This window comes from Mytilus edulis, chromosome 8, assembly GCF_963676685.1.
Source record: "Mytilus edulis chromosome 8, xbMytEdul2.2, whole genome shotgun sequence".
Taxonomy (NCBI): Eukaryota; Metazoa; Mollusca; class Bivalvia; order Mytilida; family Mytilidae; genus Mytilus; species Mytilus edulis.
In genome coordinates, this window is record NC_092351.1 from 36,322,733 (window position 1) to 36,339,921 (window position 17,189).

The 17,189-nt window shown below is 31.6% G+C and overlaps 2 protein-coding genes across 3 annotated transcripts in view; both read left to right on the forward strand.

The window, feature by feature from the left end:
* LOC139485470 (uncharacterized) overlaps positions 1 to 16,536 on the forward strand; it is a gene marked incomplete in the record, with an annotated part of 26,585 nt that extends 10,049 nt beyond the window's left edge. Inside the window, 14 exon segments of the mRNA XM_071269984.1 lie at positions 1,148 to 1,334; positions 3,246 to 3,320; positions 3,685 to 3,776; positions 4,933 to 5,006; positions 6,286 to 6,347; positions 7,222 to 7,305; positions 10,481 to 10,545; positions 11,590 to 11,667; positions 12,521 to 12,581; positions 13,099 to 13,243; positions 14,184 to 14,776; positions 15,260 to 15,310; positions 15,928 to 16,017; positions 16,326 to 16,536. Coding sequence (XP_071126085.1) covers positions 1,148 to 1,334; positions 3,246 to 3,320; positions 3,685 to 3,776; positions 4,933 to 5,006; positions 6,286 to 6,347; positions 7,222 to 7,305; positions 10,481 to 10,545; positions 11,590 to 11,667; positions 12,521 to 12,581; positions 13,099 to 13,243; positions 14,184 to 14,776; positions 15,260 to 15,310; positions 15,928 to 16,017; positions 16,326 to 16,457 — 1,789 coding nt within the window.
* The window catches only part of LOC139486786 (ragulator complex protein LAMTOR1-like), a 513,831-nt gene that overhangs the window by 113,460 nt on the left and 383,182 nt on the right, over positions 1 to 17,189 (forward strand). The gene's annotated exons all lie outside the window — the stretch shown is intronic.

Below are 17,189 nucleotides of genomic sequence, written 5' to 3' on the forward strand. Positions count from 1 at the left end.
TAGTAAAGAAAACCTTCTGTGAACTAAATTTAAGTCATTTATCGTGTCCTGAAAATATGGACACTAACTATGTTGTTAAAATTTTTTATGTCAAAATTACACGAAAAAACATGTCGATAATTGGCATGCTGTTTTACATTCTGATAAATCTGTTTCGGATAGAGGTGGCAATAAGCTACGAACGTACAGACTTTAAAGAAAATTTTGAACCGGAGGAATACTGCAAAATAGCTTTACCCGTCAGTCACAGAAGTGCTTTCGCCAAATTTAGATGTGGTGTTGCTCCCCTAAGGATTGAAACAGGAAGATATGAAAATATTGTTTTAGAAAACAGAGTGTGCCATATATGTGACGTTTTTATTGAAGATGAAGCGCATGTTTTATTTTAAGATGTCCTCTTTATGACGATTTTAGAAACCATTTATATTATGTAGCTGAAACTTTTAATGATAATTTTAAAACTTTAGATGATAACCACAAGTTAGAGTTTTTATTCTCAGATGTAAATATGATACGTGTGTGCCAAAACCTGTCATTGATTTTAAAAAGGCGTAGACATTTTATATATTGTAAATAGTATTTTATTTCATATTGTGTATTATATCTATGCGTTTTAATAGTGTCTCTTATAATTCTGTATAGAATGGCTCTCATTTTATTTAGTGTTATTTTACAATGTATAAAGATTGATTGTACTTTTTGAGAGATGAGACTTTAATAAAACATTGAATTGGAATTGAATTGAATAGCATTTTTATTAAATTGCTATGATTTTGAGAATTATTTAAGAATATTGCTTATCTGCAGAGTGCTTTCCTATTGGCATTACTGGAAAATGTTAAGACACAACCATGTAATTGGTTGCCATTATCACTGTTGTAACAACCAATATGTGTTCGGGCGCTTGTAATTATTCCGTTACTTTACTATGGTCTGTGGACTACCTCCGGATGCCCCGTCTAAAACAAGCTTAACATAATTTTTTTGCTAGCAATGGGTTACGATTCTGTCCCCTCACACGTGCACGCGGTGACTGTACGGGTCTGTTAAATATTACAAATTCAATGTTCCATGTTTTCAAATAATTGGGTACATAAGTTTATTATCTTTGATTATAGAAAATATCTCTTTCTTTTTTGTAACAAAGCCTTTTAGTGACTTCTGTATCACAAGAATCCTGGTTTGCTTTACTGGATAATTTGATCGCTGTGACCACTTTACAACAATCACAGAAGAAAGGAAGAGAATTTGTTAGATTGGTACAAAATGGCGCTGGAAAATTCATGCAGCTAACATTCGATCTCAATGATTATAAACAGCAAAAGCAGACAGAGGTATGAATGCATGGAATATTATGTTTAACTTATTGAAAACTTACAGAATTACTTTCATCATGTTTAATAAAATTGAGAATGGAAATGAGGAATATGTCAAAGAGACAACCCGACCAAATATCAGATAACAGTCATAGCGATGAGTCTTCAACGGAGCGGAAAAACTCAGCATCCGCAGACATCAATCAACTGGCCCCTATATAAAAATGTACACTAGTTCAGTGAACATTTTTCTTGAGATTACATGATCATTTGAATCTGTAAAAGCACCTGCACAGTATAAATAAGTTAAGACTAGTAAACTGATATAAAAAAAAAGAGAGATGCAGTTGGATTGCAAGAAGAATTGTGGCCCCTTCAGCACGATTTCACATTGACAAGAATAGAAGCGGATAATTTTACCTTTGAACACCATTATTTTATAATATGCTTTAAAATGCTATACCAAGTTTGCATATTATCTATTTCAAAATGCTGATTAATTGCGCAACATAGTCAATTTTCTACAAATCAATAAAAATGCAACGAATATTCTGAGTATGATGCCATATCCTGTGCTGCTGTGTTACGTTTTTGTTTAATTGATAAATTCAAATATTTCATCAAATAAATGATAGTTGCTGAAGTTGACAACATCAACATAACAAACAATTTAACAAGCTATTATCCAATTACAGAATACAATAAAACTGTTTAATATCTAAATTAGCAGTAGTTATAAATCAATCGATAAAGTAGTCCGTATTAAGCACCATACGCCTAAGCAATTATATATAATGATTACTGACCAATTACACCGATATTCTATGCTTTTCCTAAGGTCATTTTTGCAATTTCGTTCTCATTTTATTCAAAGAATTAAATAATGAATTATAAATATGGAAGACAAGCATCTAGTTGCTGTGGTTTATACTGTTGCTGCTTACGTAATGATTTCAAATCTCACTAACATAATCTCTTCCAACAAATCTCTGATGGTTCATTTTGCTAGGTTAACTTTCTGTACTTAACCCAAAATACTTTCGTTTTCCAGAGCAGTCTAAAGGAGTAGGTCCGGTAAGGGCCGATTTTGGCCTCAAATTTCAGATTCATCTAACGAAAGTTTTTGGACAATTTTTAAACACTTAAGTGTCTATTTCAATTGATTCGATAAGTTTATGTGAAAGATTTTAACTGATTTAGTCATTAAATACGCTCTGATTGAAGCTTAAATATGAAAAATCTATCAAATATGCCAAAAACGTCACTTTTCAGATGGTTTTTGTCAAAAATGAAAGTGGCCGCATCCGTGTTCATCCTCAACCTTTATATATGTTTTGTATTATCATCAAATACAACTTACATTTCAATATTATGAATGAACACGAAGGCGGTCACTTTCATTTTAGACAGAAACCGTCTAAAAATTAACCAAAATGCTAAAATTTTGAAGATTTCAGTAATTTAGCATGATTTAATGATGCTAGAACGCGATATTTGTGTATTGTAAAAAAACAGCTAATATTTATGTAGCAGAAGCATTTAACTTTCCAAAATATAGCTTAAAGATTACATTTTCACAATTTTCTAAAACTGCTATATTTTGGGGTCTTACTGAACCTACTCCTTTCGCGCCATTTATTCCGGTTGATCCGTCTTGTATAGCCTACCTGTTGTTTAAATACGTATTTGTTATCATCCTGAATACGCAATTAATATCTGCATCAGTAATGTTTTTTTTTTAGAATTTCAATTTAAAAAAAACATAATACCACTAAAAATGAATTATATATAATGCTACACGAAAATTTTTTCAACTGACTTTACATCTTCTGAACTAGAAATCCAAGAGAGTATAATTGGATGTGTATAAGAGTATTTAGTTAAAAATAACATTTTAAAACTTCTGTTTTTACCCTTTTTCGTGAACAGGGTTTATTTACCGACGAAATAAGAGACATTATGCGACAGAGACCAGGAACACGGAAGCAAGATAAGGTTGATGAAGTGAGTTACAGTAAAACCAATGTTTAACCAAACATGATTTAGTGAATTACAGTATAACCAATGTTAAACCAAAAATGATTTTATAATTCCATTTCCTGTAACTAACAAGAATTATTAAGTTCAATTATGTGATTAACGTATTAACGTAAACGATTTAGGAGAATACAATGTATAATTATGATCAAGAATGATTTTTATTTTTCACACGGAATGGTCAGTTATTTGTTGTATTCTCAGCCAGACTATACATGAAAGGATATTAGCCATAAACCGTAATGTAAGTTTGGAAAATTGAACAGGTTAAGTGATTTTATTAATTTATTTTGCTTACAATAAGTGCATTTTATGGATATTTTATTGAAAGGTTGTGAAATGCCTTAAAAGCATGAGTAAACAGTTCAGGGAATACCCATTTACTGTACAGAGGAAAATTGTCCAGTATTCTTTCTATGACAAGTAAGTTATCTGTCGCATTCAATACATACAGTATATTTTATATTTTACATATAAAGATGTTAAAAAATACGCAATCGATTTGTTTGATATCACAGAATAGAACGATGAAAACTATTCCTTCATCATACCTTCGTACATTATCGGTAAAAGATTTTATCGGCAATTTGTAAATATTCATATGGACACGGTATACACCAACTGCCTTTATGTACATGTAATAACAGCCTTATAGCTTGCTTTGCGGTATGAATTTTCATATAGTTGAAGGCCGTGTGGTGACCTTTAGTTGTTAACTTCTATGTCATTTGGTACCTGGTGGTGAGTTGTCTCCTTGGCAATCATGCAACATCTTATATTTATACTGCTCGATTTTCAAGGATGTACGGTTATCTGTATGAAAGGGCAACACGGATTATAACTCGAGTACCCTTGGAGGCGTGTTTTAAATCAAATTGTTAAATATAGGGCAAATATAAAAAGGGGATAAAAGCCAGCAGATTTTAGGATCAATGACAATGTTACTAAAAATAGAAGAAGACAAAAAAAGTTGGTTTTCGAATATAAGCTTGAGTTCCCCGGCCTTACATTGTTAGAACGAAACTTATACTGGCGAAAAATATAGGATTATGAGGAAAGAAGCCTATTTATTTTCAAATGTCAAGATCATGGTCACTAAACATATATCTATTTGAAGCTAGTTTGGGGATGATTTTAAACTATGAATTGTAACACATTTATACAGGTTATAAAATTCACAATAATACGGTACATGCGTATTTTTTCTTTCACAACGATTGTCATGGTGAATCCTGGAAATAAAAGAGAGTTTTCACTAAATAAAGATGCCGTTAGGGAAGGATCCGTTGCCAGCGTCAGCCTTTTACTTGTTTTAATTGTGTTCCTATGTCTTGTTTTAACAGCCTATATCCCTAAATTAAAATTACATTTAGTACACACATTTTAAATGTTAATATTTTTTCTACTTTAAATAAGTGCTATATACATTAGAAATCTACACCAATGAACTTATGTCAGATAAATGAGTATGAATAGCAATCATTATAACTTGTTATTTCTTTAATTGGACTTCACAAGGGGAAACTAAATTACAAATATGTATAACAAAAGGTAGATAATTGAGATTTTTATTTATCAGGTACAAACATAACAGAGTTATCCTTCGTGAAGGATTAGCTCCAGATGGAATCTACTTTAACGTTAGCGGAACATGTAAGTATTTAAAATGATGATAAACTTTCTTTGTTTCAAATGTTAATCTTGTCGATTTTACATGAAAATACGGTGTGTTCATCAGAAAGATTTTTTTTCAATGATTCCTTATATATGCTTTCTCTTATCACGCTTATATCAATACAAGCAACGATGTGATTCGAAAATGTGTTTTGCTGAAGAAAAATCTCACCCTCCTTGAAATGTAAAATAAATAAAATGTATCTGCAATTTCCCATTGTATGGTCGGTTCATATTGATACTGACTGCTAAAATAAAAATTTTATCTGTTTCTAGCTGTTTGATAATAGAAAAACAATCTCGATGCCGCTATCTTGTTATTTATTTCTTTACGAATAAGAATACTGCAAATTAGTTGTGAAATGAATTAGGAAAGGCCCTACTTAGTCGTAATCACATTTACTGATCCTTATTTTTAATACGTAATAGCAAATCACATTTTAAACTTAAAATCAAATGGTATGAAATAGTAAGATACATTTACCTGAAACAAATTGAATGAAACTAAATTATTCAAGCAAATAATACCAAAATAATAATAAGGAAACATTCATCTTTCTATATATATAATATATTTCGATAAAACATAAATGCGTATACTTTGAACAAAAACAAACATTTTTTTTTTTAAAGTTGTTTAAATCATGTTGATTTTTATCGATCAGAAGTAAATCTATGGTAGTGTGTATGAAAAATAAATCACCCAGTGTTCTAAATCAAATTTAAATAATCAAAACAGAAAATCGGCCGAATTGGGTAATTTGTCACACTTTGAATTATGCATATGACAAGGTACATGCTGATCATTAAAGATCCCATACAAACTTTAGACATAGAAGGTTTAAAAGGTATTTGTTATTTCAAAAAGACCCGTTACATTAGAAAACCATTTGTAAGTTCACTGTTTACAACAGTTTAATTTAAACCCCAAAATTAAAAGTTCCAAGGTTCTTTAGGCTTTGTTAGCATTTCCGTGCATATAAATCGTATTTTGTGGGATACAAAAGCTTGATATTGGCCCCTGTCATATTTGTAATTATGTCTATATAGCATTAACATAGATATATGAGCATATACACAATGCTTTGCTAGGTATTCACTCAATTTCAACATAAATGTTTAGATATTTGAAAGGCGATCACTTACACATTTGGATGCATTGATAATGGTTAAAGACATTCGAATATTATGAATTCTGTATTGTAAAATTCAAATGTAATTCAGGAGACGTTGTTGCATTTATCTTCTCTTTTCAAAGTGATAACAAAACCTGAAGGAAGAAAGAACACAGAAGAGATTCATCCTGGCGATAAATTTGGGGTAAGGACAAAAATAAAAATTATCCTTAATATTAGAGAATAGTTTAGAATTTATATTTCTGAAGTAGCAATTAAGCTAATATAAGGTACATGTAGCTGTTAATATTTTGAAATTTCAAATGATTGCATCTTTGGCTTTCTTCGGCAGTCGCAACTCAACGTATGGTTATTCAACTTTGTAGACTGACGTACAACTTGAATGACCTGTAATACCATTTTGACCATCTATGCAGGTCTATGCAATTTATATAGATACGTACTTATAAATATAATTATTTCTGTGACTGTATCTTACATTAATTTGTAGGATCCTTTACTATAGATAATTTAGCTGATATGTAAAAATAACATCTTCATGCCTTATAATTATCATGTACTGTAGTACGACGCTAGATTAAAACTGACGTGGAAAGGTAAAACCCGGCCACCGAAAGCTTCATTTTGAAGCCCAGGTGGTCGTGTGGTCTAGCGCGGCGGTTACATTGGAGACGATTCGGTGTCACGATATCTCAGTAGCATGGGTTCAAATCCCGGTGAGGGAAGAAATAAAAATTTGCAATTCACAGATCTAACATTGTTGGGTTGATGTTTAGACGAGTTGTATATACATATATATCGAGTCTAGGTGGTCGAGTGGTTTAGCGCGCCGGGCATAGTGCAAGGCGAGTTGGTGCCACGATATCTTAGAAGCATGAGATCGAATCCCATGGGACTTCCGCAAATCCCATGGGACTTCCGCAAATTTAAAGATCTAACATTGTTAGGCTGTTATTTAGACCAATTAAATATATCAAAACTTGTATCTATATAATCTTACATATTAGCGGAATCTAAATACCTTTATTAACAGTTTTCATTGTTTGTCTAACTCAAAGGAAGAAGATTTGATTTGCGGATGTGCCAGACGATCAACTGTCATAACTAGACACGAAGTGGAACTGCTTTTTCTCCATCGATTTGTAAGTTTTGCATATGTCTTTGTTTCTTTTCTTCTTCATAGACGGTATTGTAGATGTGTCCGTACTCGCATTGAGTGCGGAAGGTCGTAGGTTCGATCCCCGGTCAGGGTAAAACAACGACATGAAACATTGTTTTTTATGCTTTTCCGCTAAGTAAGAGCAAAAAATTGGTAAGCTCAGAGTCAGAACAATTTGCGGACTTCTACCAATGTCAATTAAGTCGTTACAAATTCGCGTGTAGGTCTTTAACAAAGCCAAGTTTATATTCCTATTGAATCTACATGTTTTCGTCCTAAATATGCGATTTGCCACCGGACATATAAGACCTATCGAATCATCATGTTTTACTTGTGAGCTTTTATTTAAAATAATGAAGATAAAGACTTAAGGTAATTCGAAAAGCTTGAAAGATTACTGGCAGGTTTGCAAAAGAAACACACTATGTACAAAAAGTGTAAGATATCTATAATACTAAAATTACGAGGTCCAATTTGTCAGCCGTCATCGGGTAAAAACGACAAATCAAAGAAATCAACTCTATATATAACTAATATAGGACAATGGTGTAGATTAAAAATTACACCACTCCAGACCCTTTTGTTTTCCACATAATTAATATTGCCAATAATTAACAAGTTCCGGGTCTAATCCGATACCGATACCAATAGTATATTCACCTGTTAGCTATTACCTTAACTGTACGTTCCGCATTTGACAGGCGCACCACCAAACGGTGTATTTAGGATTTTGCTATATACACGGGTCATAATCAAAGGGCTGACACGACTCAATTCAATCATTGCAAATGTTCCCTATTGTAGCTTTATTCAGCTATCAGCAAGACTTTCTAAGATAACTAATAAAGGACAATGCTGTTGATTAAAAAATACCCCATTCCTGGATAGCCTGGACCTTTTGTATTCCAAATAATTAATATTTCCAATAATTGATAAGTTCCAGGTCGACGGGTTCAAACAGAAAGATTTGAAAGCAGAGAAAACTGTGTATCTTATAGTCGACATGACTTTATCAGATGACAATACCAATTACTAAAATAAGGCTTAGGCATAGTTATATACTTTAATTCAGTCACGGACCCGCGATATCACGGGTGTGTACTTGTGAATATAAAAGTTACCCATACCGAACGAAATAATTATGTTTGAAATAGACGCAACTTGGAATAAAAAAGTGTAAACGCTACTTTTATCCCCGGAAGATGTTTTTGAAAACTTGTTAACTTTTCAGATGGTAATGTCGCACGTACACCATATAGAGAAAAAAGTATTACGCGATCTTTTTAACAAAAATATCTACTTGATTTTTACTTTGATTAAAGAACATGGTAGATACAACTAACCACTTACAGTTAGATACCTAACTATGTATTGAGGATTTTTCATATTTTAATTCTTGTTATAGATTTTTTTGTACTATCGACGGATAGTAATATATAAAACTTTCCACTTTATCTCCCAACTTTGACTTATAAATATGTACATACAGGCAAACTGATAAACATTTAAGTGCAATATACTTTTGATATCACAGTTTACTACTTGTGCATTTCTAGAGAGCCCTAAATATTGTCTTATATTATTTTCCAATATTATTATATCAACGTGTCGATTTCAAGTATTTGCTTTTGACGATATCAACTTTGACAGTAAAATTGTTATAACCTTTCTCAGTCGGAAGTAAGAAATGTACAAGGATTTAGGTTGTAAGTAATTTCAAATTATATTACACTGTCAATTTAGCATTTAACTAACTTATACATACAGGTTTATAAGAACACATTAGACATCAATGTCAAGAAAAACTACTAACAACAAAGATCAACAAATATATATCAAAGGAAAAGTAATGGTGTTCTTTCTTTTAACAATATGTTCTTCCTTTCAACGAGATGTATATAATGTTATGAAATATTAAATTATCCTTTAAAATTTTGAGTGAATTATTGTACGACAAGTATATTATTAAATGGAATAATAATTCTTTGGACTTATTCGCTATCAGATAATACAACATTATGTTTGTCATTCATTTTGTGAAGATACAATATTGCTCAAAAGCAAGTTACTAAAGTTTTTATTACGTCTATAAGTCTCAATTACATATACCATAATGGTACTTTACATACTATATTTTGGTATACTTTCATTATTAATTAATGCATGAATATATTTTGTTTCTTAGTTTTTTAATTTATGAACTGAGAAAGATATTTTTCGCCTCTAATGATGAATACATACGGGCCTTATGTTTCTTTATTTGAACCTGTCTGATGAAACTCTATCAAGAATTGTGTTTCGGACGAACCAATTTATTTAGAGTAATATATAACTAGTATTTGTTCATTTCCTTGGCTCATTGATCCCAGACAGAATACTTTTAACAAACAATTGAACATATCACAGCGCCTTTATGCGTGAAGTGATATATTTTCTGATTTAGTCTATGTATGTCTTTATTTTAATTTTCTAATGGTATTATGTAATATTCGAAGATTAACGGATAAAACAAATGACGACCACCAAGCTGTAAGCATTTAAAATCATACTATCGAGGGATCTTCATTTTTTTCATTAAATTAGTTACATGTTAAGAGTTAATGTAAAAATAACACGAACAGGACATTTAATAAAGTTTAATGATCATAATATTGATTTACAAATTAAAACATTTTTCAATAAAATTTTATCACGAACGGTACATGAAAAGTTACTTTTGTAACATTTAGTTCCGCCTTTGAAATAGATCCTTTCAAGACCATTAATTCCTTACATTTTCGTATTTACTAGACACACTTCCGTTCCTAACTAAACGAATAGGTAAAATGTTGACAAATTGGTATATATAAAATCATACAAATTAAAACTTAAATGGTTGGAAATGTTATTTGCGATATATCATACATGTACATAATGTTTTTTTATTAGTTGTTCAAACACGTACTTTTATTTATTTTTTTCTCACGCTCGATGTATGCCTACTGATTTTAGTTTGTATATGAACAAACTGTGAATATTTGTGCTACAACACGAACTTTACAGCTTAATGAAGGCTACCTATAAACTAAATATCACGGTTTTCAATTAGATAAACTTTACCACATCAGACAACGAAAACTTTGATATTGTGCATCATTATTTATTCATTGCTTTAACAGGATTATATGGATATATTTGATATGGCTGCTGATTCTAATGACGAGAAAAACCTGGAAATCTGCAAGTAAGTAACTGTTACAACAGAAATATTGTCAGTATATAAAGATATCTCAGATTTTAATTTCATGTCAAATTATACTGTACATAAATAAATTTTGTTTAGGGGGTAGGGATGGGAAAAAGGGGGGGGGGGGGGTTAAAAAAGTGGAACACTTCATGAGCCAAATCTAATTATACGTTAACACTGTGAAATCTGGTTAAAAGGTCAATATATTGATACATTCTATATAATATACCTGTCCAAATTCATGAGCCTGTCATTTAGTGATTGTCGGTTTTTGCTGTTTCTCATTATTGTTCTGTACATAACTTGATCAGGCCGTTGGTTTTTTCGTTTGAATTTATTTAGATTTTACATATGACCGGATTGGTGCTATGCGGTTCGCTTTTTGCTCATTTGTAAAGGGTGATGTAAAACTATTTAAAAGAGGAAACTACGTGTTATGGTCTAAACTATGTACAACACAATATTAGTTAGCATAAAATATTGATATGCTACACTGCAACAAAAGACAACTACTGAATTACAGGCAGTCTGGCTTAGAACAGATTCATTCTTACTGTGGCGGAGTTTAACACGTCTGCAGTCGCCCAACCCTTCCCCAAGCTATGACAGTGGTATAACATCACAACATAACGACATTACGTACATATAAATTGAACGCTTGGCTCATCAGATAGAGAAAAAAAACCACACATAAACAACTAATAAAAGGACCCAAACACAAAATACAGACGTGATAGTATATTTGCAGTTACTTAAAGCTAGTGCAATGTCAATAAGGCTAATGAAAAAAACTTGTATACAAACATTGCGAAATTTTGTGTGACGGTCTAGTACAAAGCCGGGTTTAGATTTATACCACATTACCATTTTCTCGTTCTGAATTTGCATTTAATTTGCCACTGGACGTTTGATAATTATTCATCACAATCACATGATCGAATGTTTAAACTAATGAAATATTAATTCATATAGAAAATTGTATCAGTTATCGAATTTGAAACAACATCTGGTAACGCTTTGTTTTTTTTTTTTTGTGTGTAGAAAAAATGAAGTCCTTAGACATTTCCCACTGGAAAAATTAGCTGAAAATCCTGGAACATGGAGTGTTTTGAAATACAAGTAAGGACAACTGTGAAAAACATTATATTTGTAAACACCATTAGGTTATTTAAATTTAAATTTACTATATGCATTGACAATTACGTCTACAAATGAACATGGTTATGAATTTTATTCCATGTAGGATTAATATACTTTGTTACGATATACTGTAAAATCACTGAAATGTTGATCATTGACACAGTATATTAAATCAGTGCGTGTGCCTTGTGTTTTGTCTAGTGTGCGACGAAAGTCAAGATATATTTAAATGGACATGGTTATGAATATATATTTGTGTATGTTTGTGTTTGTGCACATTTATAAAAGTGCTGATCCGACAAAGAAGCGATCTATATTACTGTTTCAACAGTTTATTCAAACAACTAAAACTATATAGCTTTAAGTAAAATCAACAGGAACATCAATTTTTAAATATGTTAGACATCTAAGGCCACTTAATGCTCAAGAAATATAAAACTTTCATATAGAATGACCATATTAATATTCAACAAAGTTTGATTGATTGGTGTTAAACGCCACTTCAGTGCTATTGGCTATACAGTAAATGGCAGCTAGTTTGTATTGGTGTAGCTAGTCGTAGTGCCTGAGAAGAACAACCCACTACGGCAATATCAGTCAATTAAGATTGTAGTCGAAAGCACCCGTCACATACGTTACATGTACATGTAGTCGAAAGCACCCATCACATACGTTACATGTACATGTAGTCGAACTTAACTTGGACAACTTAGTCATTGAGACTTCCAAAAAACTTGTAAAAAGCTGGTAATAATGATAGCAATACCTTCATTAAGCATCTTAACGACTTGAAGTGGATTTTTAAAACAATGTTATGTTTGTAAATCTATAGATATGGAAGACTAATGGTCAAAGATAGCAATGACGTGGAATGGATATATGTTATCAAATCAGTAAGTAGTGAATAAATAAAATGCATCTTTGAAGAAACATGTGCATATATAATTGTAATTCAACATCTGACTAAATCATATTGCAGTGGCGTCAGTTTTCGAATGGTGTTCCATACGCTCTATATACGTGATATTTAGGTAGCGTTTTTTTTTCGGAAGTAAATTATTGATTACATATGTCTACCATAGGCTGCAGATCGGGATGTAGCAAAGCATATTTCTAAATCTTATGTTCTTATTTTAATGTACATGTATGTCTTTTATAACTATTTCTTTTCCTGTCTTAGTTATATAGTTTTGTAACTGACAAAAATCGCAAAGACCTCCCTACTCTATCTCATCAGAACGCTTCGCCTTATTGGACGAGATTTTTAAAATGAAAGTACTGAAATGTTTCCGATAAATAAATAAAGTTCTTATAATAATGCTTTAACATGAAATTCATATGTGTATTATTATTTTTCATATGATATCAACTAAGTACAGTAGGAAAAATGGACAATATCTTTCTTTGCAGGGCGAAGCGCGTGTCTTATCATATTTGAAACCAGAAATCATTGATATCTCTAAAAGACGGAAAGAGATACAGAAAATGATGCAAATGGAGTCCCCATTCTATAGGAAGAAGAAGTTGCTCAATTTTATAGCTGGCCGAGATTCAAGTGAGTATATAATGCAAATGAAATCAGTGAGGAAAATAAAATGTGACAGCAATCATACAACAAGTTCAGGACGTTCGCTACTCCTGTTAAAAAAAAAAAGTAAAACCACCAAAATACTAAACTCCTAGGAAAATTCAAAACGGAAAGTCCACAATCAAATGGCATAATCGAATGGTAAAACACATCAAATGAATGGACAACAACTGTGAAGTTATGTCAAATTTTGGGAATCCTCTAGTTTTATTCAAATACATGTACCGGTAGTGCCAAAAAAATAAAATTTGCTCGCTAACCCCTACTTTTATCGGTAATTAGTATATTTTCCCTTTGATCTTACTGCCATATATTTTCATGAATCAACGTACTGGCTGTATCACTGAAAATATTAGGTAATACATTGAGTGACGTCATAATTACCTAACGGGCTCGTCTAGATATTCCACATGATATAGTCAGTATCAAAAACGAAACTATATCATGTGGAATATCTTAACTCGCACTAACGGGCTCGTCTAGATATCCCACATGATATTGTCAGTATCAAAAACGAAACTACCTATTATTCTATATTTCTTTACATTATTTTATGAAATATTGTTTAGAAAGCCACTTTTGAAAATCCTATAAAATCCTTGTTATTTTTGACATAGTTTTTGAAAGAAAAGAGTTGCCAATTAAAAAAAAACAATTTAAGGGAACTCATTCCTTTCCAAATTTTCAATTGAGTTTTATCTCATGAAACAATGACACGGACGTGACTGTCATTCATTTTCTACTTTTTTGGTACTATCAAATTATAACAGTATTTTAACCTTGTTATTTTGAAACAGAAGAGCGAACATCCTTAAGCAAACTTATCAATGTCAATGTCAAGGTTCCAGAACAGTCATCAACAATTGTTAGTTGTTCATTTGGCTTAAATAGTTCTTATATTTTTCAGCCGAGTCAGCTTACAAGTCGGCAAACTATCACCCAGGGCAACGACGAGGTCTAGTGTCTGCACCGCCTACATATGGACATCGAAGGTGTCTGGACGATTTGGCTTATAAAAGTTTTCCGGAGACGCCTAGAAATTATCAAACATTAGAATCGGTAATTGGAAAGAGAGAACCCTTGAAGCAAATTACAAACGATGTTAAGTTGCCAACACTTCAAGTGATTAATTCTGCAAAATCCTCAAAAAGAAGGGACTCAGAAGACGATGATGAAGAAAATGACACCAAAAATAGTGCACGTGAACCAGAAGAGAAAACAGAAAATGAACACGTGACCATTGAAGACCTTAAACCAATTACCGAATCAAAAACTTCGTTTTATCAGAAAACTGGAACAAGAAACACGGTTAATTTATTGCCAAGAGCAAAATCAGAAATGTCAAGTCTTTTAAGCAGATCTGGTTCTAGAATGAAAATTGAAAAATCACAATATGAATCAAGTGTCAAAAGCTTATCTGAAAGACAAAAAAGTGTTGTCAAAAAGAGGGAGCTCCCTCCATTTGTGCAAGTAGAAGTGCTTCATCCAGGACAATCGTTTGTAAGTTTAATTTTATTTACAATAAATAAAAAGGTGTTTTGTGCATACTAAACTATTAAAACAACTTAAGACTATGTAGCACCTAAAAATACAAAGTGCAAATTCAATATTTTAAAGGCAATTTTGATAATTGAAAGGGGAAATATAAACCAAAGGGACAGTCATATTTTTAAGTCGAAAACGAACTGACAACCGTTAACTTTCGTTTATACACGCAGTCCGTATCTACTTATAAACTGGAAGTTTCAAGAACTAAAATAATATATAGGCATACGATTGGGATAGAGAAAGTGAGTGGTTGTGGAATAAATTTCCGTGAAAATATTTAATCGCTATTCTTTATCATATTTTATAGTTCTATTTAAAAATACGTCAAAACCTACATGACTATTGTCCTAAGACCTTATCAATTCATTACCAATCTCTTACAAATGGCTGATATGTTTTTGTCTGCGTAATGTCAAGTGCACATTTCGTTTGTAGGGTTTGTTGTCTCTTTTGGAACCGTCACAAAGAGGACCATCAGTTAGCTTAGTAAGTACAATAAAATATTTTTAACCTTATTGACGGGTATGAATACTAATGAGACAACTCCCCATCCAAGTCACAATATGTGAAAGTAAACCATTATATGTCAAAGTACGGTCTTCAAAACGGATCATTGACTCATACCGAACAGCAAGCTATAAATGGCCCCAAAAATGACAATTCAAACGGGAAAACCTACGGTCTTATCTATTAAAAAAAAGAAGAGAAACACTTATGAACCACATCATGATTTTGGAATTATATTATCATCCTTAGAATTATCGATATAATATCTTAACTCTTGGTGTCTATAACCCCCAAATTCAGTATTAGTAAACGACACTGTTGTAATGTTATTGTCATGATTAAGATTAATGTGAACATTCCATTCTATGGTTGTTTTAATATGATTTATATTTGGTAAATTATGTAAGTTAATCTATCTCAGTATGACATTGCTTCAAAGTCATTTTGTGTATGATTCGGCTTTTATTCAAGTAGAATAGGTTAAGGGGAAGCCATATGCAAGTTATTACATGTACGTGTTCGATATTGCACACGAAAAGCTTATTGAAGATTGATATATTGATTTAAGGCGAATGATCGTTTATCATGTTTTACAGGTAAGCGGAGAGTGCGAAGTCCTTGCGATCAACAAAAAGTTCTTCAATAAAAACTGTGATGATGCGATGAAAAGTTTGATTATTTTGAAGGTGAGAAATATAACAGAGACTTATTTATTTTGATAAAAAAACCAATTACATATAAAGAATTCAATAAGTAGGACTTTTCTCTATGCTTTTTTTACTTAACAATCATAAATTGTATTTTGACCTGAGGCTAGGTTACATTTCATGTTTTTTTGTGTTTTTTTTTTGTATTTCTGCAATATTTATTTGGTAGTGTTAATGTTAATTTGTTTATGCTATAAGTTAAACTTCTTATCAATAACGGCCTGTTTCATGAAATGTGTATTATAACTATAACGTTTTGTATACATAGTTGATTGATTCAATTGCAGGAAAAACCCTTCCCACCACAACAGGAGCTAGTCGACAGGCTAGATATATCCATGCAATGGGACGAGTTTAAACACGACACTGTCAAAGATTTCATGGACAATTTAACGAGAATGAAAGAAATTAAGCGATGAATTGTTTGAGACGTGATTGATATACTAACTTGTCTTTCATTTCATGTTTAACTCTCTTTAAAAAAAAACATAAAGCATATTGTGATCTCAGCGTTTTTTTATAACTAGGTCACCTTAAAACATTTCTTGTAACAAAACATTACATCGTCATGCACTTACGTATTGACAAAAAGGAATTACAAACAATAAAGTAATTCATAAAAATTGAATAAATTTAGGAAGAAATGTTAGAAGTTATGGGCAAGATTTTGAGTGATATGCTAACTCATGGCTTAAACATATCAGTTGTGAGGACCACTGTCCAAGTAACATATTTTTGAAAATGTTTATATTCAGTGTTGATTATTTTTCCGTATTTTCTTTTGTCTTCCGCGGTCTCAAGTTTTTACAAAATTATACCTTTTCCCAGTTTCGTGTCGTGATGATATTTAAACCATTAACTTTAAAATAACATTAGAGACAATTAGTCACATGCAATGGCATAGTTTTTAAGTAATACAAAAAGCAGAATAGAACTAACAGGAGAGAGATGATACCAAGTTAGCAATAAAAAAAACTGTTAGACAAATAAAATCAGATAAAATCATGACCTACAATAAAAACCACGAAACAACTAACTTATTTAGAAAGCTTACTTTCAGCAAAACAAATCACCATAAATAACCAGAGTAATAACCAAATAATATGAGAACAAATATGTTCTAGAGGGTGTAATCAAGTTGCTGCTTCACG